General features: G+C 37.2%; 1 protein-coding gene across 3 annotated transcripts in view; it reads left to right on the top strand.

The window, feature by feature from the left end:
• UBQLN1 (ubiquilin 1) overlaps nt 1-12,756 on the top strand; it is a 43,382-nt gene extending 30,626 nt beyond the window's left edge. Inside the window, exons 7-11 of one of the 3 annotated variants that reach the window (XM_054727725.1) lie at nt 1,051-1,193; nt 5,473-5,556; nt 6,991-7,106; nt 7,630-7,798; nt 10,799-12,756. In XM_054727725.1, coding sequence (XP_054583700.1) covers nt 1,051-1,193; nt 5,473-5,556; nt 6,991-7,106; nt 7,630-7,798; nt 10,799-10,945 — 659 coding nt within the window. In that variant the 3' untranslated portion in view covers nt 10,946-12,756. Of the gene's footprint in view, nt 1-1,050; nt 1,194-5,472; nt 5,557-6,990; nt 7,107-7,629; nt 7,799-10,792 lie in introns of all 3 variants that reach the window. The other 2 variants (XM_054727724.1, XM_054727726.1) reach the window with 2 other exon arrangements.
• Nucleotides 12,757-13,086: the final 330 nt, after the last annotated feature.

The following is a 13,086-nucleotide window of genomic DNA, read 5'->3' as shown; positions in this document are numbered from 1 at the left end:
CTTGGTGCATGACAAATTTAAGTTTTGCTTTTAGGAAATTTTTGGGATTTCCCCCCCCCCATGAATATTTTCAATTTGTGGTTGGTTGAATCTGCAGATGCAAAACCCTCAGATACAGAAGCCTAACTATATGTATTCATTCCAGAAGCATATGATCTGAACAGCATATTCATCAGTTAGAAATCATTTATAGGATTTTTCTTTGCTTTTAGCATGTCGTGAAGATTACTCACTTCTAATCAAAGGTTAGGTGGTAGTCCTCAATTACAGGTAAATGAATTTTGAAATGGTAGAAGTGTTCTTTGCACTTGTTCTGAGGTCCCCAAAAAATGCTGCTGGAGCACATTAACAAATTTAATTGTCACAGCCACCCTATGAAGTAGATAGTATTTACCTCATTTTTACAGAGGGGGAAACTAAAGTATGAAGAAGCCAAATAATTTGCCCAGGATTACATAATTAGATTAGACTTGAATGTAGTTATTCTTACTCCAGACATTACCCATTAGTCACTGTGCTCTCTGATCTCTGAAATGTTAAATGTATCTGCCATTTTGATCAATGAGTGCCAGTACTCAGTGAAAATGGAATGGAGTCCTTCATCTATTATTTTGTTGGTGAGCAGGCTTCCTTCTTACTAATTGTGAGCATATTGAGTGCTCAATATGATTCTAGTTAAGTGATCCTGGCGGAACGGAACAGTTGGCTCAGACTTCTTCACTTTATGGAATTTTTCAATAGTAATTTTGACCATATCCAACTTTTACTTAAATTGACTATGGATCTTAACCTTTCCATTAGATGTGATTCTACTGTGAATACAACCAAAATGTTTAAAATCCATAACTCATCCTTTATTGGTATATATTTAGCATGTAGTGTTGGAGATCTTAGTTTTAAAATTCTTTATTAGTTCAATTGGTAAGTAATATGTCTTCTCATTAGTAATTGCTAAAATGCACAGTGTATATGATATTGTTTTAAAAATTTCACTTTTGTCTACATATCTTTTCCTTGATACAATGTGATCTTTTTTTTTTAAACTTTTAGCTAGTATGTTCAACACACCAGGAATGCAGAGCTTGTTGCAGCAAATAACTGAAAACCCACAGCTTATGCAAAACATGTTGTCTGCCCCTTACATGAGAAGCATGATGCAGTCACTAAGCCAGAATCCTGACCTTGCTGCACAGGTGAGTTTGTATTGAAAAGGACTGCAGTGTGAATTGAAATAGCCTGATCAAATAATTGTGATTTTGTCCTATTTGTGTTGTGTGCTACCTTAACACACTAGAAAAGTAGGTAAAGTGCATCTACTTTTTTGGATAGTCTCTTTGCCGCTTCACCTTGGCCATTCACTGACTAGAAGTGCAAGTTTACTTTGTGTGTGTGTGTGTGTGTGTGTTGTGTGTGTGTGTGTGTGTGTGTGTGTGTATTTAGGAAAAGAATTACAAAAGTTTTGGATTGCTTCCTTTTGTGAAATGTAAGTCTTGAAAGTAATTAAGAACAGTGTTAATACACTTGAAGTACTTTTATTTATTAGATCACATAGATTATGAGGAATAGTTATTTTCAAATGGCTGTTATAAAATAGCTTTAAATTGTTTATTAAAGGCAGAGAGAGATTTGTGGGAATGATGTTCTCATTCTTTCCATTATGGATCTCTCCCTTTCCCCTCCACTCCCCTAACAACACCAAGTTTGTATACTTGGTCCTTTATTCATTTTCTAACTTGTTACTAAAGAGGCCATAATGAAAAAAGTTAGTGGATCTCCACCCTAGTTGAATATTTAGGATTACCTTGGGAACATCCCATCCTGAGAAATTTTGGTATAACTGCATTGGATCTTTCTCTTTATTTAACCCTTACGTTCCCTAGATGATTCTGATGTGCCCCTAGATTAAGAACCATCGGTCTTGGAAAATTTTAGAGTCTATTAAACAAGACTTGATCACCTGTAGATTATATTTCCTATTTTTTAAAAACAGCCTCTGTAGAATGGTGGAAATTTGAAATAGTTTCCTTTATAGTTTATTTCCATTTCTAAAACTAGAAGCTTTTAAAGATAATCACTTTCATCATTATGTCAAATGAAGTGGTTTTTATTTCCTAAAGTCTGCAATCTTAATTGATTTAAGTATATAGCAGATATCTTTGAGCTATAATCTTTAGCAATAACTTCTGCCCTCTTAAAATTTGTGGAATTAGAAATAGAGAACATGGGGTGAATTTTTATATACTCTTAATTTTGTATAATGTAGGTATATTTTATAAAATATTGTTTTATTCATAATCAAATTGCCAAACTGAATATATAAGTATTAAATGCCACACTTTACTGTAATTATTGCACTTAAAAAAAGTGGAATTATATATGTAAAGTGATACTGTTCGTATGTTTTTAAATGTATATTTGACTAATAATTAACATTGAATGTACATTTTGCTTTAAAATTTTGACTTTAACAGGCACATTCCCAGCTATTTGTACTAACAATTCTACATTTATAAAATGACTTGAGCACTTTCCTCGACTGTATTTTTACTTTAAAGCAAAATGTTGACAAAGCAGGCTAGATATGGATGTCTTTTATTATAGATAATTTAGGAACATTTGTCATATACTCTGGTTATTATATTAAAGTTTGTGCTTCTCTATTCTGATTTTGATTTTTAGATATTTTTTAAAAGTCTGAGTGTAAAAATTATTATATAAACAGGTAAGTTAGGAGAAAATATCCTAATCAAATGAGATATGATTTTCTGAGAAAGAATAAGTAAGTTTAAGGTGATATGCTTTTTCAAATAACACGAATTCTGGAAGATAACTGTGATAACGTCATTAATCCTGTCTAATAAAAGAGAAACATGCAAATTGACCTTACCCCCACTACGCTCACAAGCCATGCCCACCAGCCAATCAGGAGCAAGTATGCAAATTAACCCAACAAATATGGCGGCGGCCACAGAGCTGGAGCAAGCAGGAGGCTTCGGTTGCTCTCATCGATGGAAGAAGCCAAGCTTCCCGCCCACCCTGGCCGGCCCTGGCCTCCGCTCAAGGCTACAAAGTTTCAATTATAGAAGATAAATAAATCCCAGATACCAGGGCCTCCGCTTGGGTCGCCAGGGGGCGTGGCCAGCCTGCAAACCACCACAGGCCCCTTGCCCAGGCCGCCCCATGCCCCAAGGGAACCCCCACCCTGATCCGGGACACCCTTCAGGGCAAACCAGCCAGTCCCCACCCGTGCACCAGGCCTCTATGCTATCTATTAAAAGAGTAATATGCAAATTGACCAACACTCCAACACACAAAGATGTCTGCCCCTATGTGGTCAAAGATGGCTGCCCCCATGTGGACACAAGATGGCCGCCAAAAGATGGCCAGCAGGGGAGGACAGTTGGGAGGGACCAGACCTGCAAGGGAGGGTAGTTGTGGGTGATCAGGCCTGCAGGGGAGGGTAGTTAGGGGTGACCAGGCCAGCAGAGGAGGGCAGTTGGGGGCAACCGGGCCTGCAGGGAAGGGCAGTTGGAGGGGGACCAGGCCTGCAGGGGAGGGCAGTTAGGGGTGACCAGGCCTGCAGGGAAGGGCAGTTAGCAGTGACCAGGCCTGCAGGGGAGGGCAGTTAGGGGTGACCAGGCCTGCAGGGGAGGACAGTTGGGGGGGGGCCAGGCCTGCAGGGGAGGGTAGTTAGGGTGGTCAGGCCTGCAGGGGAGGGCAGTTAGGGGCAATCAGGCTGGCAGGGGAGTGGTTAGGGGTGATCAGGCTGGCAGGCAGAAGTGGTTAGGGGCAATCAGGAATGCAGGTAGGCGAGCAGTTGGGAGCCAGCAGTCCTGGATTGTGAGAGGGATGTCTGACTGCCCGTTTAGGCCCAATCCCACCGGTATCGGGCCTAAACGGGCAGTCGGGCATCCCTCAAGGGGTCCCAGATTGGAGAGAGTGCAGGCTGGGCTGAGGGACACCCCCCACTCCTCGTGCACGAATTTCATGCACCGGGACTCTAGTATGTTTATAATAATAAAGTATTTGACTGGAGCCAATAAAGAAACAGGTTTGTTGATCTCTAGCAAGAATTACTTTATTTACTATGAACTTATTGGTCACTTTGAAATAAATTCTACTTATCCATAAAACATCAACTTCTTCCTGATATATATATATTTTTAGAGAGTTTTTAAAAAATTATTTTTAATAAATTTAGAGCAGAAAAGAGAGGGAGGGAGGGAGAGAGAAAGAGAAACATCAATGATGAGAGACAGTCATTGATTGGCTGCCTCCTGCATGCCCCCTACTGGGGATCGAGCCCGCAACCTGGGCATGTTCCCTTGACCAGAATCCAACCCAGGACCCTTCAGTCTGTAGGCTGATGCTGTATCCACTCAGCCAAACCAGCTAGGGCCTGTTTTATATACTTTAAAAAAAAATTACCTAATCCACTTTGCAACTATAGATTAACTAAAGGAGGAAGAGAGGAATTCTTTCTACTTCCAACATTTACATATAATTATTTCAAATATGATTAACTAGTTGAGGGCAAGGATCATTCCCCCCCAACTTTAGGCCAGTAACTAGACTAACTAAATGTATATTTAGATATTTAAATTACAGTAAATTATTTTTAGTTGATGCTTCACTCTGGAGGAAAACCGATACAAAAGTTGTCTTTTTAAAATTATGAGCATTTATTCGTTTCTGGTTATACTGATTGTGTATTGTAATTTTATTTTCATGTTAATATTGACCCTGATTTTCTAATTTTAATACCTATTTGAAGGTTAGGCAACATGATACTTTTCTCTTCTCTGGTAATAGTGAGGTGAAATCCAGAGGCTAATCTTGGTGTTCTCAAATGGATTTACATCTTTCAGGTCTTAAAGTATTTTAATACTTTTCTCAGAGATCTGTTGATGCTAGTCCTGGGCTGATTTTCACCTAGCAGCTCCATTTCTCTGGCAAGGTGGTTGCTGTTCTGTGCTGTTATTTTTCTGGACCTGATATCAGCTGTTTTATAGTTGGCAAGTGGATATAGTGGTTCCAGATCTGGATTTTTCTCTGTGCTTGCCACTTGTGTGTCGAGGTGTCTAAGCAAACCAAGTATAGTTTCCTGTATTGTTTATTCTGTCAGTGTAGCAGAATATGTAATCCTTATGAATGCCAGTTACTCCCATTTTTCTTTCAAGAGCAGATATTCACCTTTGCTCAAAGAAAAGCTTAAGAATGATTGCTTTTAATTTTTAGGATATTGCATGTCATTATCATAATCATCAATCTCATTGAGAGAGAAGATGCCTTTTGTTTTTTTCTGAAGATCATTCTTGTGGACAGTATCTTCCCTTCCTTTTTTATTCATGTTCTACCTTCCTCTTTTTTAAGTGCCAGGTTAGGCACTTGGGGGAAGATAGACTATTAAACAAGGTACATTACTTGTTTCAATTATTTCCAGTTAAAATTGTTTGAACACTTGCCCCATAGATGATGCTGAATAATCCCCTATTTGCTGGAAATCCTCAGCTTCAAGAACAAATGAGACAACAGCTCCCAACTTTCCTCCAACAAGTGAGTAAGAAAAGATGCTAGCTATCTTCAGTAATGGTTTGCTTGAAAAAGTTTGTTGATAAACATTTTTCTTTGCTCTTTGGTTGATAGCAAAACATAGAATAAAGTCTGATAATGCTATCATTTCAAAGAGAATTCAGCTTGATCTTACCCAAGCCCCATTTCATTGCTGATACTTTGTTTTTTGCTTGTATTTCTTTTAATACATTTTTAAAATTTATTTCAGAGGAAGGGAGAGGGAGAGATAGAAACATTAATGATGGGAGAGAATCATTGATCGGCTGCCTCCTGCATGTCCCCTACTGGGGATCCAGCCCGCAACCCTGGCATGTGCCCTTGACCGGAATCGAACTCGGAACCCTTCAGTCTGCAGGGCAACTGTGCCAAACCAGCTAGGTCTGCTTGATTTCTTAAATTCTGAGGAAAGGACCATTTTGTTTTTGCTTTTGAGAATTTAGGATTTTGAATGTTTTGTTAATGCATTAACCATTTTCTTTCACTATACTAACTTCGAAGTGCTTCATTGTGTCATGTTATACATTAACTATTCTTGAGTAATTGGAAAGAGCTACCGCATTCTATTTTGCAGGTTTGGTTTCTTTGTAAAGTTTTAATTCCTCCAAATTAATAGAATGCCTGTTTTTCGAGAGGTAAATCTCATTTCCTCAAAACTTGGAATTAGCAGGATTAAAATGGTCATTGTTGTCATATAAGGAAGATTTTTATTATTGAAAAGTATTTGAGGTTGCCATGGTATTTTATTACTTACAGAAATAGAAAAGAAGTCATTCTTGGTGTTATGAAGTTATTAGTCTTTGCAGTTCTCTGTTAAATATTATGTAAATGATTCTCAGGCATGTAAAACCTTATCCAAGATTCTTTAGTGCTCTTGATCTATTGTAATGATGGAAGCCTATCTATATTGGTTAGTCAGGTGGTGTATATTTGGAAGTAGTGAAGCTGAACTCAGGACATTTGTATTAACTTCAAATTTGGAACTTGTTTTAGAGTGTAGTTTACTGGTAAAATTGTTACATCAGCAACAGGTAACACTTGGTCAGGAGGAATATGTGGTTTTCACCATGTTACGTTAACTGTGCCTTTTGGAGTTGTCACTTAGAAATAAAATTTTCATCTTCTGTTGGAGAAAGAGAACAGGTGTGGCTTCCAGAGGAGCTCCTAATTGTCTTTTATTATGAAAAATTAGTTTTCATGATGGATTTGGGTGGGAGGAGATCTAGTAAAACTGTGCACACTAGGTTTGCTATCAGAGAGGTTTGTGCTTGTATTTATTTTGGGAAAGAAATTATGGATTACCAATGTCTTAACAGTACGGTTTCTTACTTTTCTCCAAAAACATAGCAAAGAAAACATTTAAATTTTACCTTCACTGATGTAATCCCTCAATAACCATTGGTTTTCTTTCTTCCTTAGATGCAGAATCCTGATACATTATCGGCAATGTCAAACCCTAGAGCAATGCAGGCCTTATTGCAGATTCAGCAGGGTTTGCAGACATTAGCAACGGAAGCACCCGGCCTCATCCCAGGGTAGGCTTATTTGGGGTAGATTACAAAAGTGTATGATAGTTACTTTCTCTCTTGGAGAATATTAGGCTTAATATCATTTTGCCTTTTATTTTTGTTGAGATAGTTTTTTATTTCTTTAATACGATTTGTATTGATTTTTTTTATTTTTAGAGAAAGGGAGAGAGAAAAAAACATCGATGTGAGGGAGAAACAGTGATTGGCTGCCTCCTGCATGCCCCCTACTGGGGATCGAGCCCCAAATCCTGGCATACGCCCTGGCTGGGTGTCAAGCTTGAGATCCTTTGGTGCATGGAACAATGCTCAAACAACTCAGCCACACAGGCCAGGACTGCTGAGATTATTTTCAAGACATTGATTTTAATTTTCAAAGTTAAAAAAAGCTCTCATTTAGAGAGTATAACTTGGCTACTATTATGTTAAAATGTGACTGATTTATTACCAACTGCCCTGGTCTGGCCTCTTGTATGAAATAGACATATAAGTCCAGGAATTTAGGTTTACTACCAATTTGTGCTTTCCCTAGCTTTACTCCTGGCCTGGGGACATTAGGAAGCACTGGAGGCTCTTCAGGAACCAATGGCTCTAGCTCTGCCCCTAGTGAAAACCCAAGACCCACGGAAGGAACCACGGAACCTGGACACCAGCAGTTTATCCAACAAATGCTGCAGGCTCTTGCTGCAGTAAATCCTCAGGTAGTGATTCTTTTCTGCTAACTCTTTACATTCCTTAATGTTAGAAATCCCCTCCCCCTCTCAAAAGAAAATGAAAGGAAAGAAAGTGGCAGTCTTTTAGGGTTCAGATTATAACCTGAAGTACAATCTTAAGAATATTTATTCTAAAGCAGGCCTTTCAAAAATTGTTAACTTTGATACTATATTAGACACAAAAAGAAACATTTTAGTTGTAGAGAAGAAATACTAAAACTTTGCCTTATTTTTTAGAAGATGTCTTTAAAAATGCATTCTTTTTTGGAGTCCCTATTTGAAAATTATTTAAATATGTTAATTTTATAAAAGTTTGTCAGGGAGGAATAAGGAACTTGGTTATCCCAAATAATTTCCTGAACAACTATAATCTATCTAGTCTTTGTATTTTGATTTAAAAAAAAAATCCTTCTAGTCAAGATGGCAGCATAGGTAAACATGGTACTCACTACTTTCCACTACCACATCAAAATCACTGTTAAATTACAGAATAATCATCATTCAGAACCACCTAAAATCTAGCTGAGCAGAAGTACTACAACTAAGGAATTAAAGAAGAAGCACATGAAGACTGCTGGGAGGGGCGGCAACCTGGAGCAGAATCATAGCACTGGCTGGTCCCACACCCACGTGTGGTTTAAAATCAGGAGGGATATCTTGGCTCAGCTGCTCTTCCACTGTAGTAGCAGCTGGTCCTCCCAAGTGATGGCTGAGGCTCAACCCCTCCCAGTGACACCAACATAAATCAAGGCTCAACTACAATAGGTCAGTGCACACAGCTCAGACGGGCACACCTGAAGTGCCCAGCTCAGAAGACTGCAGAGGCTGAGCCACTGTGCCTTACAGGGCACCACTACCCAAGGCAACTCTACCAAGTGTGGGAGACATAGCAGATCTAATACGTAGAAACAAACACAGGGAAGCAACCAAAATGCAGAGACAAAGAACAGAAGAAATCTCCAGAAAAAGAACTAAATGATGGAAGCAAGAAAACTATTAGGTACAGAGTTCAAAACACTGGTTATAATAATGCTCAAGGAACTTTCTGAGAAATTCAAGGAACTTAGTGAGAACAACAATATAAAAAAAGGATCAGTTAGGAATGAAGGATACACTAACTAAAAAAATAATTTACAGAGGATCAACAGTAGAGTAAGGCTGCTGAGAATCAAAATCAAGAATTTGGAACATAAGGAAACAACACCGAATCAGAACAGCAAAAAGAAAAAAGAAAGTGTAAGGAGCCCCTGGGACAACTTCAAGCATATCAACATTTGTATCAGGGGGTGCTGGAAGAAGAGTAGGATCAGGAAATTGAAAAACTACTTGAAAAAGTAATGACAGAAAACTTCCCTTACCTGGTGAAAGAAATAGACATACAAGTCCCAGGAAGCATAGAGTCCCAAACAAGATGAACCCAAAGAAGTTCACACAAAGACACATCATAATTAAAATGCCAAAGGTTAAAGACAAAGAGAAAATATTAAAAGCAGCAAGAGAAAAGCAGTTAGTTAACCAACAAGAGAGTGCCCATACGACTGTCAGCAGATTTCTCAACAGAAACTTTGCAGGCCAGAAAGAAATGGCAAGATAATATTCAAAGTGATGAAAAGCAAGGATCTACAACCAAGATTACTCTACCCAGCCAAGCTGTCATTTAGAATGGAAGGTCAGATAAAGAGTTTCCCAGACCAGGAAAAGCTAAAGGTGTTCAAACCAGTATTACATGAAATGTTAAAGGGTCTTCTTTAAGAAGAAGAAAAAGAAAAGATAAAAAAAATAAGAACAATAAAATGACAAATATCTATCAACAATTGAATCTAAAAATTAACATGAACAAGCAAAACAGAAACATATATACAGAGAAAATTTTGACAGATGGGAAGGGGGGTGGGTAAAAAGGTGAAGGGATTAAGAATACAAACTAGTTATAGTGTAGTCATAGGGGTGTAAAGTCCAGCATAGGGAATAACTATATATGGTGTCAGATGTGTGTGAGATTTTTCAGGATGATCATTTAAGTTTTATTATGTCTGATCACTGGAGTGTACACCTGAAACTAATGTATGTCAACTGCAATTGAAAAAATTTAAAAAGATTAAAAAATATCCTACCTCACTACTACCTCCTCTAGTAAGTTGGTGTTACATGAATATACCTCACAAATATGTCTAAAAAATGTGGGCTCGTAATAATGTTCTTGTATCTGGAAGTATTTATTGGCTTAACCAAGAATCTGCCGTTGAACACAGATGATTATAGTTCAAATCTGGCATGGTAGGTTGCCTCCAAACTTCTGCCTGACAAAAATATAGCATGCTTTCTGATTTTCAAGTTTTATTAAATACAATAAGCAGGGCAGGGTTTTATCTAACACAAGTATTTGTATCCTCAGTACCTTGCATAGCTCTGGCTCAGTAAAAATTCATGAACTTAATAAGAAAAAAGGTTTTAGCTGTTGGAGAGAGTTGTTATAGAAGTTGAATAATCTATAGGCTTCCCCATTATCAGGTTGGCAGAGTTGATTAATCATTTATGTATTTTTGTCTTAACCTCATTTCTGAAGAAAGATATGACACAGCTGAATTGTCAGAAGTATAGTCTGTGGGCCTGAAACTGGAACTCTTTTCTGAAGACTTTGGCTAGTGCAGAAATAAGCCTCAGTAGAACTTTAGAATTTTATACAGAAGGACATGGCTTTTATAATTACCCAGTTGGTCAATAGCTACAAAATAAGTAATCTAATTCTAAGCTATTTGCATATTAGATTTCCTATTTATTTATGAGCTTCTTAAATATATGTAAAATAATGGTTGAGTTTATTAAAAAATTTTTTAAGTATGTGATCTATTTGACATGATTGTTTAGGTATAAATTAGCAAAATAAAGTGCTAGTGGTCTTTTAAATATGTTGAACATGTTTCAAGAGAGGCCAGTGCTTTTGTAGCTCAGACTTTTGGTTAATTTTTTTTTTCTTGACAGCTACAGAGTCCAGAAGTCAGATTTCAGCAACAACTGGAACAACTCAGTGCAATGGGGTTTTTGAACCGTGAAGCAAACTTGCAAGCGCTGATAGCAACGGGAGGTGATATCAATGCGGCTATTGAAAGATTACTGGGCTCCCAGCCATCATAGCAGCATTTCTGTATCTTGAAAAAAATGTAATTTATTTTTGATAACGGCTCTTAAATCTTTAAAATACCTGCTTTATTTCATTTTGACTTTTGAAATTCTGTGCTGTTATAAACAAACCCAATATGATGCATTTTAAGGTGGAGTACAGTAAGATAATGTGGGTTTCTCTGTGTGTTTTATTTTCCTTGTGGAACAATGGGAATCAATGCTTTTTCATTTAAGGCTACTGCATGCATCAAACACTTCTGCATTTATTGTAATTTTTAAAAAAACATCACCTTTTATAGTGGGTGAACAGATTTTTGTCCTGCATCTGTCCAATTTATTTGCTTTTTAAACATTAGCCTATGGTAGTAATTTATGTAGAATAAAAGCATTAAAAGAAGCAAATCTATAATTTTGGGTTACAATATTGCTTATTGTGACTTTGGCATGTATTTTTGCAAACAAAATGCTGTAAGATTTACACTACTGACAATTTTACTTTATTTGTATACAATATATTATGCACATTTGGGAATGCATTTCTAGAAACATACAGCAGTAGATTATCTTGAGCAAAACACTTAAAAGTAAAGATAAGGAAATACTTTCAAGTTAAGTATTTTCTTATTGTGTAGAATCTTACAGCATCTTTGATAAACATTTTTCAGCAAAAGTGCCAGTTAGTCAGGTTTGTTGACTATTTAGTAGAAAAGCTGATTCTGGTTATCTCTTTAAGGACATTTAATTAATTGTACAGACAACATAATGTAACATTGTCTCAACATTCACTGATTAATTGTAAATTACCTTAATTTTCGTGCAGACTGAAGGAGCACTGTAATAATAATCCAAAAGTGCATTTGCCTAGGACTTTTCAGCTTCTCCCATAGATAGTTTAACAGGCATTACAGTTTGTAATTGAAATGTTGCTTTCACTGAAAGTGTCTTGATGTTTCAGTTATTTTTAATCGCCATATAAAAATAGATCTATCTTTTGGGTTTATCAGATTTCTCATGCACAGGCAATACATGAATTTAAAATGATTTGTGAGCTACTTGTTTCTGAAGTGTTTCGGTAGTTTATTAAGAAATAGGTAAATATTGTGCTTTTCAGAGCCTCAGAGAGAGGGGAACTTGGGGGAGGGGGTGGGGATCTATCCTGGAGTGGGCCAGCCTAAATAATACTGGTAACGAAGGTTCTGTTAGGATTTCTGTGCATATAATGTAGTAAACAGGTATCATTCAGGGGTGATAAACAAGAGCCGTTTAAACAATGTTGAGTACATTTGGCTGTTCTACAGCCTTTTTCTTTCCTCCTCAGAGAAGTTCTGTTTGCCTAACTCTCAAATTGTTGGTGTGGTACATTCCTTTAGGACCAATTAAACATAACTTTGGGTCAGTAATATATTTGGCTGACTCTGGTTCAGTATTCTCTTAGGTCATTATAGTCTCATGTACAGGAAATTAAAATGTTAAAAGTTACCTAAAATGAGTTCAGACCAATAAAATCAAAGGAAATACGAGTTGAATTGCATTACTTCTGTAAGTTGCTTGCTTTTAAAAAGGGTCAAGAGGTCAGGTTGCCCACCAGCCATGCACTGTTCTGACACTTTCCCCAGGAGGAAAACTTGTATGAAGGTCAAGGTGGGAGGCATGGCTAGAGGAAGTTGTTTAGGATTACTCATGTGTCTTTGCTTTCTCTGCCTTATGCCTCAGTCTGGTTTAAAAACTTGTACTGGTGAATGGTGGTATACAGTGTGGGATAGTGTCATAACCAATTTGACAGTTATTAATCACAAAATAATAAATCTCTAGCTTTTACAATTTGTCTTGCCTCTTTTGTAGAAAAAAAATGTCTTTTCTTTCTTTGACCATGTATTTTCAAGACTTGATTTACCTCAGATTTTATAATGTTTTAGATCATTCTTTATTAATTTTTAAAGTTTCTTTAGTTAAAACATGTCCATATACTGTACTGGAATGTTAGGTGACCTGGGTGCTGCTGCTTTTTTTGGTACCTGATTATTGACTGAGTAAAGGCATCATGATTTCTTTGTTATAAAAATGGTGATGGGGCCTATGTGGCAGACTGGACTGGTGATCTCTTCAGTACCTTTCAGCTGCTGCAGTGGTATGATTTTGCTTGTTTCTTTTGT

This window comes from Eptesicus fuscus, chromosome 15, assembly GCF_027574615.1.
Source record: "Eptesicus fuscus isolate TK198812 chromosome 15, DD_ASM_mEF_20220401, whole genome shotgun sequence".
NCBI lineage: Eukaryota > Metazoa > Chordata > Mammalia > Chiroptera > Vespertilionidae > Eptesicus > Eptesicus fuscus.
Note: the sequence above shows the minus strand (reverse complement) of the source record. Positions and strands in the feature narration are given on the sequence as shown.